The 19,303-nt window shown below is 39.0% G+C and overlaps 1 protein-coding gene across 3 annotated transcripts in view; it reads left to right on the top strand.

The window, feature by feature from the left end:
• ACO2 (aconitase 2) overlaps positions 1-3,147 on the top strand; it is a 34,044-nt gene extending 30,897 nt beyond the window's left edge. For all 3 annotated transcript variants that reach the window (XR_014492944.1, XR_014492945.1, XM_083366484.1), the window contains 2 exons: positions 784-905; positions 2,670-3,147. Coding sequence is in view for 1 of the 3 variants with exons in the window: in XM_083366484.1 (XP_083222610.1) it covers positions 784-905; positions 2,670-2,807 (260 nt within the window). In the remaining 2 variants the exon portion in view is untranslated. The remainder of the gene's footprint in view (positions 1-783; positions 906-2,669) is intronic.
• The last annotated feature ends 16,156 nt before the right edge of the window (positions 3,148-19,303 follow it).

The raw sequence follows: 19,303 nt of genomic DNA, 5'->3' as shown, positions 1-19,303 counted from the left end.
TCCTTTTGGTTCCCTCAACCATGCAGCCTTTAAAAATTTTAAAAGTACCTCAGTAAAGTACACAGCCCGTTAACAGTTCAGTTGAGGGCAGTCATTTGATAGTGCAAGTGCTGGTTTAAGACAGTTAGGGAACCAAGAATCTATATGTATTGTTCCAAAGCTAGCTGGTGGTAAAATGGGATTTCTGCTTTCATGCCCAAGAATTATAGGTTTGACCAAACACAAATGATTATTTTCCCCAGTTTCTTCTCAGATTCTTCTCACCCCAGAGAACAAACCTGGCATAAGATAAATGTGCACAGGGCACAAAAGTATATCTCAAAATACTTTAGAGGCGTGGAGATTACCTGATTGTGTTTATTGTTACATTTTCCTATGTTTTCTTGCTGGAGGCAAACTCTGTTTACCGTATTTTGAATTATGCAATAAAGAAATTGAGCAAAAGTCAGTGCATACAACTGAAAGAATAGTTTTCTGCATATGGCAGGAAAAAGATCTTAAGCACTGCCATTGAAGAGATGGAGTTAGTTTCCTATCTATTTCATCTTTCAGTGACCTAAAAGTACAACTACCATTCCTATCAGCTGCACAAAACTGGATACATATGCAAGGCTGAAGGAATATAGACAAGGTGATAAACAATTGATTTCATAAATATTTGAAAGTACTTATGACGAGGTGCAAGGCATATTCAAAATGCACAAATAGTATTGAGGTTTTGCTCTTTGCAATAGTCTACTAGAATGTACATTCTAATATATTAAATTCAAATCCTTTTAACAGAAACTAATTTGAAGAAGCAAGGACTCTTGCCACTAACATTTGCAGATCCAGCTGATTACGACAAGATCCATCCTGTGGACAAGCTAAGCATTGTGGATCTAAATGATTTTGCCCCCGGAAAGGTAATGGTCCCAGATCTCAGCCCTACTCCTTCCCTATCTCATTTTCTTACACCTTCTTTATCATGAACTACTGTAGTTTAGGGTTCTGATATATGCAACAATGTATTTGAAAATACATTAATACATTTTGATGAACTTTACATATTAAAAATACAATGTATATCAAATTAAATTGAGTACTTTATTTGGCCAAGTGTGATTAGACAAACATGGAATTTGTCTCTGGTGCAGAAGCTGTCAGTGTACATGCAAAGCAACAGAATAATGATAAGCATAATACCAATAAGAGGGAGAATATAGAAGATAATAAGGATAAATAATAATATTACAACCAAACTGTCATGGTTCTGATAGATGAAACCTATTAAAGAACTTCAAAGCAAGAATTCTTCCTTACAGAACATTTTATTCAGGTAACAAAGTATCAGCACTATATAATTGAACCCAAAACTAGAGTTCCTTCCCCCAGATACAAAGTAACAAATTGCAAGTCCCACCGGCACAAAGCACTCATAAATCACATTCTCCAATTAACCAGGAGCGTGGGCTCTCTCCCCAGCTCCTCAGCCCACCAAAAACGTTATTGGTTTGTGTCCTTGAGTTCCCACGGAGCTGCATTGTTATGACTAGCTGAGCTCAAGCGCTCACCCCATCCCCCCTTCAACACCTAATTTCTAAACAAGAAAAATCATCTTAAAACCAAAGTAAAAATGGCTGCAATTTCCATCAGTTGTCAGAGCAGGAACATCCAATGTTACAGCGTTGACACAAACTGCATGGGTAAATACACTTGAATTCTTGGAAATGTTCAAATCTACAGGAAATTAGAAGAGTGCACAAAACATTTCTAATATAAAATTTTATTGTTTGGAGTAGAAAACTAGTGTTTTGAGTTCAAGACAAGCTATTCCATGCATTTTGGAAGTACTTCAGGCATGGAACAGAGTTTGAGTCATTGGGGCTTGAAACACCTCAGAAGCTGTTTTATATTCAAAATGGAACATTTTGAAATTTCATGAAATTTCATGTTTGAAATTTAAGTGCTTTGTACACTCCTCATATATTTAGAAATAGACAAAATGTACAGGTTGCTTTATCATATATGGTGTCTTATGTTTTTTCCCTCTTTCCTACTACAGAATATTTTGTTGCACATGAATTGAAAGAATACATACTGTATTTTGGGAAGAATTTAAATATGTTTTTCAAATCCAGTGTTAAGAGTAGAAACTGAATGCTTGCCAGTGCTTCATGTGCTCAAGAAGCTATAACCACTTGGAGGTGGTACTTCTCTAAGCTTCTCCAGCCTTGATGCAGGAACTTTCCAGAATACTGTTGAGATTTGAAACATTGCAGGGATGTTAAAATGGGGGAGAGCAGCATTTCTTAGCTGGTGCATCTTAACGTTACTGAGTTAAAGTAAAATATTGAATTTAAGAGACCAATCTAGGGGAAATGCTTATGGTCTGCCAAGTCTAGAACAGCTCCTGGTTCCTTGCATATTTGGGGTTCAATATTTGTTAAGATTTGCTAAATGATCAAATGAGGGAATAAATCATGGCATATTATATGGACTCCTAAATTCCAAAACTAAATGTTCCCAAGTTCTTGTGCTAAATGTTTTAGAGGATATTTTTAATTCCTACTCAGTGATTTTCCCTTCCACAAGAATCAGATGTCTAAAAACCATCAGAGTTGATTTAACAAAATGCATGCTTATGATAGGAAGTCCAAATATATATATTTCTCAAATTTCTCCACCAGCCTCTGAAATGCATCATCAAACATCCTAATGGGAGCCAGGAAACAATAATGCTGAACCACACCTTCAATGAGACTCAGATTGAGTGGTTCCAAGCTGGTAGTGCACTCAACAGAATGAAAGAGCTACAGAAGCACTGAATCTACGCACATTATGCATCCAGTGGACTTGATGAATAATCTCCATTAAAGTGCAATTCCACAACAATTCTTGAGAATAAATGTATGTGATCAAATGTAACTTTAGCTTCCTACTCATTTCAATTTTCACTTGCCTACACTAATAAAAGTATTTTTTTTTCTTTTTCCATTATACAGTTCTAACTTTCATGGCTGCCTATTTTTCATGCATTTCAATTGTCTAATATTGCTTCATATTTATTTTTCAATTATTTTCTTGCCCAATAATTTCAGTGATGACAAAAGAATGCAAAATTAGGAGAGTATTGCTCTTGTGGAAAATAAAATTGTAACTGACATATCTGCTTGTGAGTTTTCCTAATGGCACTTTGTTCAGGTTTGTGATGAATGGAGCATGAAGAGTGTGGAAAAATTGAGAACGGATTGTTTGGAAACTTGGAAATACAAGTACCATAAATAATAGGTACACACCTTGAATCATGAAAATTTGAATTTTGATTACAACCTTATTTTTCTTAGAGTTTCAGTAAACATCCTGATCTATAAATAATTTCTGCTGCAACTTGACATCATATTGGTATTTCCATATATGAAGTAGATATGTTCCCATTTGACAGAAATTTCTACCTGTGACTCAGCTCTAAATACCTCATTTCTCTTTTATAATGTTCCTACCCATTCTATGCCTACTTTTAAAAGAAGTAGGAAAAATTGAAAATAATTTTAGTTGTGAAGTTATGCTCTTATTTATGACACAACTTGGAACTCAGTAATTATATATTTACATAGTATAGCTCTATTGTGGTTAATGCAGTTTTCTGTTCCCTACTGAGAAACAGATTAGTTCACAAAAAGATTTTTTAGTGATGCGATGAGCCTGTCAGCTCTCAGTGCTTCCTGATTGTGTTTAAGTAACTGTCTTAAAATACATAGTGTGAATTTTTTCATATTAAAACACTGTCACGTAGTAGTATTCCCTTAGTGTCTTTGGGATATCTTTCAGCCATGATGATATCTGTCTTCATGGTGGATGATAGAGATTATCAATCAAATATAAACAGAGTGTCAAGGTTTCTGACTGATAGAACCATCAAATAAATCAGAACTCCGAGGCATGAGATTTCCTCCAAGAACAAGTTTATGTCGGCATGGTCAAGCTGACAAGCATGATGTCAGCATGGTCAAAGGTGAAACCAAATCTAAAATCCCCGCCAAAGGTTCAGAGTAATTCAGTGTAATAGTTGCCACCCTCCTATTTAGCCATAAATCTCATTCTCCAATACAGGGAGTGCAGAATTATTAGGCAAATGAGTATTTTGACCACATCATCCTCTTTATGCATGTTGTCTTACTCCAAGCTGTATAGGCTCGAAAGCCTACTACCAATTAAGCATATTAGGTGATGTGCATCTCTGTAATGAGAAGGGGTGTGGTCTAATGACATCAACACCCTGTATCAGGTGTGCATAATTATTAGGCAACTTCCTTTCCTTTGGCAAAATGGGTCAAAAGAAGGACTTGACAGGCTCAGAAAAGTCAAAAATAGTGAGATATCTTGCAGAGGGATGCAGCACTCTTAAAATTGCAAAGCTTCTGAAGCGTGATCATCGAACAATCAAGCGTTTCATTCAAAATAGTCAACAGGGTCGCAAGAAGCGTGTGGAGAAACCAAGGCGCAAAATAACTGCCCATGAACTGAGAAAAGTCAAGCGTGCAGCTGCCAAGATGCCACTTGCCACCAGTTTGGCCATATTTCAGAGCTGCAACATCACTGGAGTGCCCAAAAGCACAAGGTGTGCAATACTCAGAGACATGGCCAAGGTAAGAAAGGCTGAAAGACGACCACCACTGAACAAGACACACAAGCTGAAACGTCAAGACTGGGCCAAGAAATATCTCAAGACTGATTTTTCTAAGGTTTTATGGACTGATGAAATGAGAGTGAGTCTTGATGGGCCAGATGGATGGACCCGTGGCTGGATTGGTAAAGGGCAGAGAGCTCCAGTCCGACTCAGACGCCAGCAAGGTGGAGGTGGAGTACTGGTTTGGGCTGGTATCATCAAAGATGAGCTTGTGGGGCCTTTTCGGGTTGAGGATGGAGTCAAGCTCAACTCCCAGTCCTACTGCCAGTTTCTGGAAGACACCTTCTTCAAGCAGTGGTACAGGAAGAAGTCTGCATCCTTCAAGAAAAACATGATTTTCATGGAGGACAATGCTCCATCACACGCGTCCAAGTACTCCACAGCGTGGCTGGCAAGAAAGGGTATAAAAGAAGGAAATCTAATGACATGGCCTCCTTGTTCACCTGATCTGAACCCCATTGAGAACCTGTGGTCCATCATCAAATGTGAGATTTACAAGGAGGGAAAACAGTACACCTCTCTGAACAGTGTCTGGGAGGCTGTGGTTGCTGCTGCACGCAATGTTGATGGTGAACAGATCAAAACACTGACAGAATCCATGGATGGCAGGCTTTTGAGTGTCCTTGCAAAGAAAGGTGGCTATATTGGTCACTGATTTGTTTTTGTTATGTTTTTGAATGTCAGAAATGTATATTTGTGAATGTTGAGATGTTATATTGGTTTCACTGGTAAAAATAAATAATTGAAATGGGTATATATTTGTTTTTTGTTAAGTTGCCTAATAATTATGCACAGTAATAGTCACCTGCACACACAGATATCCCCCTAAAATAGCTATAACTAAAAACAAACTAAAAACTACTTCCAAAAATATTCAGCTTTGATATTAATGAGTTTTTTGGGTTCATTGAGAACATGGTTGTTGTTCAATAATAAAATTAATTCTCAAAAATACAACTTGCCTAATAATTCTGCACTCCCTGTAGAACTACTTGGTGGACATTTTGGCAGGATGTCCTTCCTTCTCCACTACGATGTGGGAATGACCTGGGTTCCCACGGGATCCCTTCATGTTTAGACTAACAAAAATACCTCGTTCCCCCTCCCCCTCTTGTGGCAACCTAAAATGACAAAGATGGCTGCAGCCAGGTTTGTTGTAGAGTTGACAGTTGTACCCCCTAAGGAGAAAGCAATTCCTGGGAAAGAAACAAACGCAGATTAGGAATACTCCCTAAGCTTTTGGGGGAGTTGTAGAATTGACTTCAGAGTTTATAAGATGATTAGTATATAGTCAGAACTCTAAAAAATATTTCCAAAATATCAGTGGCATTGATTCAGAGTTCAGCTGCTGATCCTTTTTGTATCTTATTTTTTATACGACAAATATTAAATGTTTCGGGGTCATTCTGGAATGACCTATATGTGTCACAGAATAGTTCTAGGGCAATTATTTTTATTGAATCCGCATGTCTCAGTTGCCAGCACTTTCCTATTTTTACATCAAAATAAGTGTTTTCAGAGAATATTCCCAAAGCTACCGGTAATTTTTAACATAGAATACCTAATTATGTAATCAAAGCGGCCTATATTTCTCAGTATTGAGCCATGTTATGAATATTAATTAGAATATTCCTGAAATCTCTTGTGTCCTGTTCTATGATCCCGTTCACTGTAGTACTTAGTAAGTTCTTGAAAATTACAGCTTTTCAAGTGATCAAAATTATTAAACATAATCATCCCCTAACTTCCTATAGAGGCCTGGAATACCTATCCAAGCTGATGAATTATGGATAAGCTACACAATGTATTTTATTATATTTAGGGAAAGATGACATTACTGTAACTGACAAACCATATGAAAAAGTCAAAGCCAGAATGAAAATAGTTAAGTATTTTTACCCCACCTTTTATTATTTTTATAAATAATTCAAGGCAGCAGACATACCTAATAATCCTTCCTATTTTCTCCATAGCAACAAAGTGATGAGTTGGGTTATGAGAAAGTGATTGACTGAAAATCCCTCAACTGGCTTTCATGCCTAATGCAGGACTAGAACTCACAGTCTCATGGTTTCTAGTCTGGGGCCTTAATAACCAAAATTTGCTCTCATAATACTTGTATCAATGTTATAAATTAGTGCTATTTCCTGCCTCACAATATTGTGTATGGGACTTTCCCCCCCCCTGAAAAATTGAGCCTACTGAGATGAGCACTGAATACAAATAAGTTCATCTTAAAAAAACAAATGAACAGTACCCCTGAAGAGAAGTATTTGGGCATTTATGAAACTACTTACCATTTTCCCCTAAATGTATCTCTGCCTTTGCTTGAAAGATGCTAGTCTTTTTAAGTGGGATATAAGAATTGCAGTCTCTTAACTATGCTTATCAATAAGCTAAGTGCTTGCTATTGGACATGGACCTGCTTCATTAGCTATTGATAATGGGATAAATTAATTTTGAGCAATGTTGAACTGCTTAGTGTAGTAGATTTAGAATCTATCTCTTGCACTAATTCTGTATAAGAAGTGTGAATTACAAATTGTGTAGTGAAAAACTATTCCACACCATATACATCTAATAGCGCTAACTACAGATGCAATACTATAGTCATAAACCAGATTATAAACAAGATTATTTTTGAAATAGATGTCAGTATTTTGCTTCATTGCTATTTCATATTTGTTCTTTAAAAGGCAAGAAACGCTATTACTTAAAGGCAGATGCAATGTCCAGGGAGGAGGCAAGGTTTCTCTATATAGGCACATAGGAACAGCTGCTTCCAAATACAGAAACTTGGTTGAGAAAGCTGGATTTTTAAATATTTATCTAACTCATGGACACTTTGCATTCTGAACCAGACTAAAAATATAGCTGTTATCCGTCGGTAGTTTTCAATAAAACTTGGCCTTTTTGCACAGTAAAAAAGGCCACCCACCTAAACAAACTAAATACAATGCTGTAGTCATTTGCTTAGAGGAACATAACAAGACATGAAGACAGGGCAGCTGAATGGATTCTACTTGTACTGTTAACTTTTCCAGCTTCTTTGCAAATTTGTAGTCTGGAAACTATATTGCCAGTAGAAGCTCATTCATTTTTGGTTTTATGCCACTTGCACACTGATGAGACTCAGGCTAGTCCAAAATGAGATTAGCAGCAATACAGGGAATACTCTTCTTGTCATAGCTTTTCTTGCTGAAAGTCCAAGACTAAAAAGCCAGCACATTGGTACCTCATCTGTTAGTCCCCTTAGTGTGTGTCATAATTGCTTTTGATACTTGCTACTGTGAAGAAATGGCTGTTTACTTTCATATTGCTTGCTTCTATATCTCTTCCCTCAAGAAATGTTTTCGTTTTCCTAACAACAAAACAAAATGCATATGCTGTGATGTCAGAAAAGAATTACTATCACTGTCTCTCTTGAGTCAGCAAAAGAAATCCCATTTTTATATGATTTTTACATGGATGACATTACGTTGTGTGCTACATGTGAACACTGACTAGCTGGTCCACTTGACATGGATCTATAGTGAAAACCCTGGGATGTTAATTGGACTAGAGAAGTGTGGCCAGATGATACTCAAGAGAGGGAAGGTAGTTAAGATTGATGGGCTGGAACTACCAGCAGTACTGCTACCAATTCCCAAGGTCTGTATACCAGCCAGAAAGAGGGTAGGCAGAGTCTGGTGTCAAAGTCACTGTTCTAGACAAAACCCAGAGTATCCAGGAATATATAAGTACCGGTAAAATGAGCTGTTGAGAGAATGAGGAAGATAAAACAGACAAAGCATCATGGTGAGACAAGACTCTGTATAGCAGGGGTCCCCAATCCCTGGGCTGCAGTCCGCTACCTGGCCACCACCTATTGAGTACCAGGCCACACAAGTGGCAGATGAGCATATGAATCTTCATTTGCGCATGCACAGGATTAGGTTGAGCACATGAATCCATTCCCTCCCCCCTGCCACCACTGCACCGCTGCTGGTCCATGCAGCCAAAAAGGTTGGGGATCACTGCTGTGTGTGCTGTACCATTCATAAGATAAGGTAGCAGACTGGGAAATTCTATGAGCAGCTGGAAAGAGCTTGACTAATAGACAGCACTGAGGCACTGATCATAGCAGCATAAGAACAGGCACTAAGGACTTGATTCACAGAAGCAGGGTTCTACCGCACTAGACAAGACCCAAGATGCAGATTATGCAGAGGCCTGAGAGGGAGTCTAACACATAATAGGGAATAAGTTTCAGGCAAGAACAGCATACACTGAACAGCCAAGTAGCTGGCAATGTGTACAGGAACATCTGTGCAGTTTATGGACTAGACTTTCCCAAGTCAAGATGGGAGATTCCATAGAAGGTTGTGGAGAATAAGAACTAACCTTCTATGGGACTTCCAGATCCATACAGACAGGCAAGTACTGGACAACCAGACATCATGATAGTGGACAATAGACAATGGGGGTGATTGACATAACGGTGCCAGATAATAGCAACATCAGGAAGAAAGAGTATGAGAAGCTGTAGAATACCAGGGTCTTGACACAGGGCCTGAAGGAGGAACTAGAGAGGATGTGGAAAATAAAATTCAAAGTAGTCCCAGTGGAGGTAGGAGCACTGTAACTTTAGGCTGTGACTCTTAAACTGGGAAAGTGGCTCCAAGAGATCCCAGGAATAATATTAGCTCTCTATCCAGAAGTGAACAATGATAGTAACAGCTAAGATACTGCTCAGAACCCTCAAACTCCCAGGCCTCTAGTAGGGAAAATGAAGACATATACCCAGTGGTGGGATTCAGCTGGTTCGCACCACTTCAGCAGAACCGGTAGGTGATTTTTTGTTGCCCAGGCCCAGAATGGACTTCCAGAAGCAGCATCCACACAGAGAACCAGTTGTTCACATATTTGAATCCCACCACTGCATATACCACCCACTCACATAAAGGTGAGAAGGGATATATAGAGAGATATAATCAATGCCATGCTATATCTCTATATTTTTACATCAACAGATTTGCACAGATACAATCCAATCCAAGAATGTCTTCACACTTTCATTCCATGTAAGGCCTCAGTTAAACCACACACCAGTCTCAGGAACAATCCAAGCTCCCTTTGAAATCCAACAGAGTCCATCAAACTGCCTCGAATGGACTAAAATAATGAGATGGGGGGCAGTTGTGAAGATCTCCAAACAGTCTAAGAATGGTCTGACTATGGCAAGGGATTGTTAACACATCTCCCTACCCCCATCCAGATCATATTGCCACTGCTCTGAAACAAAAAAGATAAGTAGAGTGTGATTTCTGCTCTGTGTCAGGCTCTAAGTGACCAGGATCAGACCCATGATTGATGCTTCATCAGCTGCTGAGTCACCTTCAAGGAAGGCAGGTTGAAATCTCCCAGCATTATAAGTCTGGGAGACCCCACTGTCAACTTGATCAGAGTTAAGCAGCTGATGGGGAGAAGCTCCTATGCAGCATAGAGATAATACCAATAACAGCCTTTGATCCCATCTTCACCAGCAGGGTCTCCATTCGGGTAACTAGAAACTTGTGCCTCTGAAAGCCACAAGAGTCTCCCTTATAGCCAATTGATAGTGTCTACTGGTTTGGGGCTCATGCATAAATTTATGACTCTGTATCCTGTTCTCAATTACCACACGATGAAAAAAATGCATATTTACCCAAATATAACTCTTTTACATCAGTTTTACCTCATTTAAATCTGTTTTTTTTATACTTTATGCTTTTTGTTTTTCTAGTGTTTTTAATATAGCTTTATATTTTTATATGCTTTCATTATTTTCACTATTACCCAATTTAGGAACCCATTAGGAGTAGAATAAATAACAAGCAAATGATAAATGTTTTTAAAATTATTTTGTACCATTTCCCTCCCCTGCTTTTTAAATTACACTACTTATCAAAACTGAGATTGTCTGGCTATTTAAATGCTGTGGCACATATTCGTAGTAAAAAAACCCAGAACAGTAAAAATTGTCTAAACAATGAAGCAAATTAGAAATTTTCTGATCTCTCTAGTAATAACACCATTATTAGATAGGATTTGACATTCACCCAGGATAAAAATATGTTTTTGATTATAATACATAGATTTCTATGAGCATTCATATGTATTTATTTATGCAATACTTAAAGAACTATTTTGAACAAAAAACTATTTCCATTAGTGGAAGATATTTATATTCAGGTCTCAGATACAATCTGTTGTGAATGGAAGCATCTTGGCACACAGAATAGTCTTCTTTTGTGTATGCAGAGCCCAGCAATCTTCTCTAGCTGAAGCCATGGAAAGAAATGTTAATAACAGATGTGAAAAAAATACTGATCTGTACAAGCAATTGTCTAGATACGCTGAAGCCTAGGAGATCATCAATTTCATTCTGAAAACATTTGTTCTTCTAAGATAATAGAGAACTGACTCCACATGGAATTTTAAAGTTCTAGTCTAGATGTTTCTGTAGTTTGAATGCTTCAAAGATGAACCAAAAGAGTTTCCCACAGTTCTTTCCCCCATTATTTATAGAGGGCATAACAAAAAACATGCTTTGCATGCAGAAAAAGCTGACTTTGCTACTACCAGTATTTCCATTTAGGACAGGTGGCGAACCTGCAATCCTAGGGCTACATGTCATTTTGTACTCATTTGTTGTTCCCTGATCACTCAGGTTTACATACCTGAATTTTGATGGCAAAAGCAATGATTTATAACCTTTTCCTACTTTGGGGGTAAGACTCTGTGCCTGATACTATAAAAATGCAAAACACTGTAGTTCCACTAAGCTTTTGCAAGGTTTAATCACAAATGTATTTCTATGTTAACTGCTGCTGCTAGAAGCCTGTAAAAAGAAAAAAAAATAGGCTGGAAAAGTTTGATATCACCCCTTGCAAAGGTCATTACCTCATCAGACTTGCCTCACCAGGCCCCATCCCCCCCAAAAGATAAGGTAGTAAAAGAGAATTGTCCTATTACCTTGGTAGTTATTGCCAAGGTAGCCAGATTCCTTTAAATCTGGTACTCTACCACAGTACCATCCAGCTAGCATAGCCAGAGGGATGATGCAAATTAGTTTCCCAACAAACCTGGAGTGTGCTGTAAGAGGTGAGTTTGGAGAAGATTGCAGAAAATCATACTGGGTTAGACAGGCAAATGCATATGAAGTCCCAATTTTAGAAAGGCCTCATCCTCAATAAATGAGAATAGACTTCAATTTTGTAGCAGGTACTTGTTTAACCAGGTTTTTAGTATGTTGGGCAAACAGCCACACGATAGCTTTGTGGACATTATTTTGTTTAGTGTACACTGAACATGCATAATTGCATGCATTAAGAAGAAATCTTAATGTAGAAATAATAAGCAGACATGGCTGGAATTGGGCCTATTGACCAGCCAGAAAAAGCACAGGATCTATGTGCATTTTTAAGTTGTGTAGCAAAGGCAATGTCAGCACCTGGATGGTTCTTACCTTTATATAGTATGCACTTCTTAATAAAGCCATATTCTCTTCTATAGAACTGTTAGTGAATGTGTGAGATGAACCTCCACTTTCCTACCCAGTAAAAAATAGTCGTGAGGCATGGGTTGCTGGCACCGTATATACTGGATGTGTTCACTGTCCCTGACTTGCCTGGAACTCCATCGGTCAGACTCGTCCCAATATACTTTGTTGCCTTAAGGCAAAGGTGATTTCCCTCCCCCCACCCCACTAGCTAGGATACTCATTTAACCAGACTGGTAGATGAATCTCATTGCAGAAGAAAGGATGGGAGAATAGTATCTTCCACTACGCCAGGGGTAGGCAACCTTGGCTCTTTTATGACTCATGGACTTCAACTCCCAGATGTCCTGAGTCTGACTCAGGAATTCTGGGAGTTGAAGTCCATGAGTCATAAAAGAGCCAAGGTTGCCTACCCCTGCACTATGCTAAGGTAAAGCTTCGAGCCCCAGCAAAAGCTGCACACCAGGCTCCTTTTTACAAAATTTGCTTCCTTTTCCGAGCCAGGTTTTCTTTCTACAGACCCTTTTAGAGATTGATCCTTTGCATTTGGTAAGCTCTCGCAAAAAAAAAAAGGCTTTGTTTCTCTGTTGTTGTTGTTAGTTGCGAAGTCGTGTCCGACCCATCGCGACCCTACGGACAACGTTCCTCCAGGCCTTCCTGTCCTCGACCATCTTCTGGAGTCCATTTAAGCTCACGCCTACTGCTTCAGTGACTCCATCCAGCCACCTCCTTCTCTGTCGTCCCCTTCTTCTCTTGCCCTCAATCTTTCCCAGCATTAGGCTCTTCTCCAGTGAGTCCTTCCTTCTCATTAGGTGGCCAAAGTATTTGAGTTTTAGCTTCAGGATCTGGCCTTCTAAAGAGCCGTCAGGGTTGATCTCCTCTAGGAGTGACCGGTTTGATCGCTTTGATTGATTGTTTCTCTACGCGACTTAATGCAACTCGCAGGACGCAGCCTTTCTTTTCCCTTCTCCCCCACCCCGCCAAAGCCAGGTCTCTTTAAAATCTGGAACACAAAATCGCCCTCCAAAGCCCGCCCACCTTCCTTCCCCTCCCACTCTGCCGACGTCGGGAGGAAGGAGGGGAGGAAAATCATAATCAAAACGGGCGAGGAAGCGCAAAGGCGAAGCCCAGAAGTAAAAGCGTCGTGTGAGAGAACCACGGCTCGGGCGAAGGTAATTAATACTTTCTCTGGGAAAGAAGGAAGGATGCTTTGCAAATTGCAGCTAGCCAGCTTTAGGAGGAAAACGGGAGCTGAACTAGGGGAGAAAGGCGCTACATTGAGTGTGTGTGTGTGTGTGTGTGTGTGTGTGTGTGAGAGAGAGAGAGAGAGAGAGAGAGAGAGAGAGAGAGAGAGAGAGAGAGAGAGAGAGAGAAAGACCCTCAGAGGTGCTGGAGCTGAATGCGTGGGATTCGTGTTTATTTTAACATTGCGCTGGGACGAACAATTCCGCGTGAGGGATAACAACCGAGTGAGATTTCGGACGTGCTCGAAGGATCGCATTGGATTCCCCCCCTCCCCGATTTGTCTGTGTGCACGTATTGCGCCTCTGAACAGCCTGCTGTTTGTCGCTTTTTCTTTGAAGCTAGAATCGGCTGGGACGCCTTTCTTGCCTCTGATTCCGAAGGGAAAGGAGCCTCTGACTCCAGAGTAAAAGCCAGGAGGCATTTTCCCCAATATGTAGTAGTCAGCTTTGGGTAGCCCCCTAATAGAGTATACAATTTGACAGGGGAGCAAGCAACAAGGGGCCAGGATTTGAGGGCGGGGCGGGGCGGGGGCGGAGGAAGTGATGCGAAAACCGTAATTGGTGATTTGTGTGTTTGCCTTAGAAAAAACATAAAAGGCGGCCTGTAGGATTTGTGAGATAATTCAGTCCCTCACCCCTTTTGGTCTTCCTCGCGTCTCCCCTCACTTCCCTCCTAATGCCTGGTTTCCTAGTACTGAGGAGGTTTCCCTTATTCAGTTCATAAAATGGCATTCATCTCTCCTTAGATTAAATAGTGGTTGCAAATGTGCCTGTTTAACTATGGCTCCTCCGTAAGGGTGCGACTGATTGTTCTATGTAGGGGAGTGGTAGCCCTTGAAGGAAACCCAGTTATTGGTGGGTGGGTTTTAAACATTGTTTACTTTCAGAGATGCCTTTTGTATATAGAAGTTCCCTTTTTTTTTTGAAGGAGTGCTGAGTCCTGCTACAAATTTATAACATGGAAGTGAAAGTGGTTTGTGTTTTCCTTTGCATGACCCTCTACCAGTTTTAGGAAAGGAATGAATAATCTGTAGCTGTTTGGTGGCATTTATATAGTTTCAAACATTTAAAGAAGGAAGTACTGTATAAGTGAGGGACTGTAAGTAGTCTATGACCCACAGCAAAATAAAAGTGTGACATTTAATCACCTGTTTATGGCTTTTTTCTTTAAAGTTTATTACCTACCATGTTTTATGGCAAGATTTTAGAACAGGTTGGAGATTAAGAGGAGAAATCTAACACATCTGAGGCACTAGATTTGGAGAGGCTGTTTTGTGGCATTCGTAAATTATACACACTGGTGTGTGTGAGTGTGTATATCTGCATCTAAAATAGGCCACCAAAAGGGTAACTGTTGCAGTAAAAATAAGATGTGTCATTTTTAAGATTGAACATGGCCTTTTACTTCTGTGGAACAAAAGTAATTTTAGCTGATAATGTATGGAACATTACCCAGAACTGGATTTATATTTCAGTCTTTTAATCAGTTTGTTGTACCCACTCTGCCTGTTGTTTAAATTGTTGATCTGCTTGAAGAGGGATCTTGCTGTTTTTAAGCAAGGCAACATTATATGGCTAGATATAGTTGGAACCAAAAATCTGTTTTCTAATTCATTCCTGGCACTCTAAGATGAAGTGGGGGAAGGCTATAGTTAAGTGTGCATCTTTAATTGATGGAGCCATTTGATAAAAGAGGACAGGTTTGTTAGCATTGCATGAATTAAAAAATATTTTTTCTCTTCATAAAACTACCAAAGTTTCTCTTTCTTGAAATAAATAAATAAAAATAAACCTTTATTGTCAAAGTACAACATGTGTACATTGAGATTAGCTGAGCCTCCCCCCCTCCTGCTCTCTCCCTCCAACACACAGTGACAACAAACCCTCCATCCTACCACACCTTGTGAACCAACTACACCACACACCGGCCTCCCAAATCAATTCTGCATAAGATTATGTCCCATTTAAAAGCCTAACAGCCCACGGATAAAAGCTATTTTTCAGCCTGTTGGTACGGCTGGCTATATTCCTATATCTCCTACCGGATGGTAGGAGAGTAAAGAGATACTGTCCAGGGTGTGAGTCATCCCTGAGAATCTTCCTCACTCTTCCAAGGCAGCGAGCACTGGCGATGTCATCCAGTGGTGTCAGGGAACAGCCCACAATGTCTTGTGCTGTGCTCACTACCCTCTGCAATACTTTCCTGTCCGCGGCTGTCAGACCAGCATACCAAACCACAATACCATATGAGAGGACGCTCTCTATAGTAGACCTGTAAAAGAGGGTCATTAGCTGTTGTTCTACCCTGTTCTTCCGCAAGACCCTAAGAAAGTGAAGCCTCTGTTGGGCCTTTCTAGCCACCTGAGTTGTGTTAACTTTCCAGGTCAGATCTTCACAGAGGTAGACTCCCAGAAATTTAAAGGAGGAAACTCTCTCTACACAGTCCTCCCCAATGTAAAGTGGGGCAGGTTCCTCCTTTTTTCTCCGGAAGTCTAACACCATCTCTTTCGTCTGTATATATATGTATTATATATATGTATGTATTATATGTATATATAATAATTTGCTTAAAAAATAAGGATCTAATAAAAGGGCCAGACAGTTGAAACCAATTACTACTTGGAAATCCAATTAAGAGTGACTACTTTTCTTTTTGGGTGAAAGCTTCCATTTAGTATCATATCTATATACTTCTTGCATTGGAAGAACCAATGTATTTAATTAAACTTTTTGGGGGGCACTTTCCCCTAGGTATGACAATATTTAAGGTACATGAAAGAGCGATAGGATTTAAAAATGAAGCAACTGGTTTGTGGGATTGGTTATGGCTATGTGTGCATATGCACAAAAATGCTATTGAGGGATTTATTTTACCAGCTTAAATGGTGTCGGGTAAAGAATTTGAGACTACAAGGATTTTCACATTATTGAAACAACACTTATACATTATAATCCCTGCTCAATAACTAATGTGATTTCACATGATTCATTGTAAGAAAAATAGAGAAAAACCTTATTAAATTAATATTTCCTATCCAAGCAATTCATCCTGATATAGTTTGACACCAGGAAATTAGAATGAGAAGTTGATGGGCCATAATCTAACTTTGGTTTGAAATTGGAATGTGAATAAGGCAGGCACAGAAAATTGAATTCTGGAGTAAGCTTCATTTACTGATTGTGTTCTGTGAATTATGAATTCAAGTTTCTCAGTCTGGCATAAAATCCATATTTTTTTGTATTGATATACAGCTAAAAATAAGCCTGAATAATCCAAGTACAGGTAGCCTCAACTTTCAATAATTTGTTTAGTGACTGAAGTTACAATGGCATTGAAAAAACTGACTGACATCCTCACACTTATAACCATTGCTGCATACCCATTGTCACATGCTCAGAATTTGGGTGCTTAGCAACCAACAGGTATTTACGATGGTCATGTGATCACCATTTGTAAGCTTCCCAGCTGGCTTCCAACAAACGAAGTTAATGAGGGAAGCCAGAGTCACTTAATGTCTGATTCACTTAACTGCAGTGATATGCTTAACCATGGCAAAATTAATAAGATTGGGCACAATTCACTTAACCACCTTCCTTAGACACAGAAATTACAGTTGTAGCTGTAGTTTGATTACCTGTACATACATAGTGTCAAGTTAGAGTTTTTTGTATCATCTGTAATGTCTATATTAAAATTTTTGCAATTGTCTTTGATTTTTATAAAAGATTTCAAATGCGCTTATTTTGTGTGCTATGCATTTTTACATATGCATGTTTACAAAGTCGTCTGCATTATTAAGCTCAGTCAAGCAATTGTTTTATTGTAGTTCTTTACATAAATGGGCAATTTCTTTTTACTACAGAGAAGTAACACAGTACAATTAACCAAAGTAAGCTTACCTGGAACAGTTTGGTTAACTGTATTGACTTTCTTCTTTGTAGACACCCTGCTCTAAATGGTCATTCCTTTCTTAGTTAAGACAACTTGTTATTGGTGCTCTCAAAAGAAGCTTTAAAAGCACCAAAAACAGCTTATACATGGGTCATCAAATATTCTCCAGAGGGACTGGATGTCAACTCTCATACTGTAAATGTTAGCTAGTATATAGCAAAAGTGAGAGCCAGTTTGATGTAATGGTTAAGGTACTAGGCTAGAAACCAGAGATCGTGAGATCTAGTCCTGCCTAAAGCCAGCTGGGTAACTTTACACCAGTTATAGTACTCTTTTAGTTTAGGAAGAAATTAATGCAAACTACTTTAGGAAAAAAATACCAAGAAAACTGCAGAGACTAGTTCAGGCAGTTGCCAGGAGTCAGCTCAAAGACACAAACATATATCACAAAAGATCATGCTGGTTGAGAATAAATTATAATTTAATTACATTGATGATGCTCAGGGACATTGCTACTTTGAAATTCGTTCTATTTTACCCATTGATAATCTCTGTGCTTCGTGGAAATGAAATGCTTGGACTCATTAAATTGCATTGAAAAATAAGCTTAACATGATACAAGTGCTATCAATGTCATTCTATAAACTGTTGGGAGGAATACTGAGATTACTATAATCTATTGTGTTCTTGGGAACCTTTTTGGCCTAAAATATAAATTCAGGTGGCAATGGGCAACCACTGTTTTCTGTTAAATGGAGTAGAGTTAATGTTCATATGCTTATGTAGTCCCTAGCCCAAAGCAATATCTTTCCATTCTTTCAAAATGGCTAACAAGTAGACCCAGGACTGCTTTCTGAAACTGGAGATAAAATGCTGCTTCTAAAGTTGACTGGTAGCATTATGTGATGGAAAGTAGGAATTTGAATAGTATTTTATTCTGTGTGCATATTGTCTTATCTCCGGTGGTAGATATTCTTATTTCAGGCCAAATAAGAAAAGGTAGTTTGTTTTCAGCTGCATTTCCTCAAGGTTAATTTGCCCGACCCCAAAATGAATGAAAGTTCTCACTCTTTGGTGTAGCTAATACCAGACAAGGTCCAGTTCTTGCTTCAGTGGCTGCTCAGCTGAGTGGGGCTATACAGAAGACTGAACAACTACCCTGTAGACCTGCTTGTCAAGAGTCCTTTCCCCCAAAATACTTAATTCACAACTGGGGAAATGGATTAGTTGTACTGTACATGATTAGAGAGATTATTTTCTTACCTTTATTTAAAGGAGTAAATCACAATGTATTGCAAATAAAATTATATTTAGTTGGTATATGTAGTATATTCAGTGGTGGGATTCAAATATATGAACAACCGGTTCTCTGTATGGATGCCACTTCCGGAAGTCCATTCTGGGCCAGGGCAACAAAAAATTAGCTACCGCTTCTGTCAAAGTGGTGCGAACTGGCTGAATACCACCACTGAGTATATTTAATGCAATGGGTGAAGAGAGATCAATATATCTATATCTTAGAGAGAGAGAGAGATATATAATGGGAGTAATTGCTGGGGGGGGTTCCCTTGAAAAGAGCAAGGTACAGAGTATAGAGCATTGTAAAACAAAAAGGGAAGATGCAATCATCTTTCTTGTCCAAAGAACAATATTTCAGCAGAAAAGTCTCTTGCCGTGCTGCCTAAAGACCTCGTTATTTTCTACTGTAATGAACTATTAGTTTTTACCTTAGTCCAGTGTTTCCAAACCTTGCCAAATTTAGCATGTGTGGATTTCTGGGAGCTGAAGTCTACATATTGTAAAGTCATCAAGGTTGAGAAACACTGCTTTAGTGTATTGTGTGAATCCATTAATTATTATTCGCGTAATATAGTTTATGGCTTAGTGTTATAGTAATTCTGTGACTCATTTCCCCTACTCTGCCAAGGGTTAATTTGCCTTGTTTTCCATGGTAGCCTTGGAGAGAGGCTTACTTT

Source organism: Vipera ursinii (genome assembly GCF_947247035.1).
Source record: "Vipera ursinii genome assembly, chromosome: 6".
Classification (NCBI taxonomy): domain Eukaryota; kingdom Metazoa; phylum Chordata; class Lepidosauria; order Squamata; family Viperidae; genus Vipera; species Vipera ursinii.
This window is presented reverse-complemented; position numbering and strand designations above follow the sequence as displayed.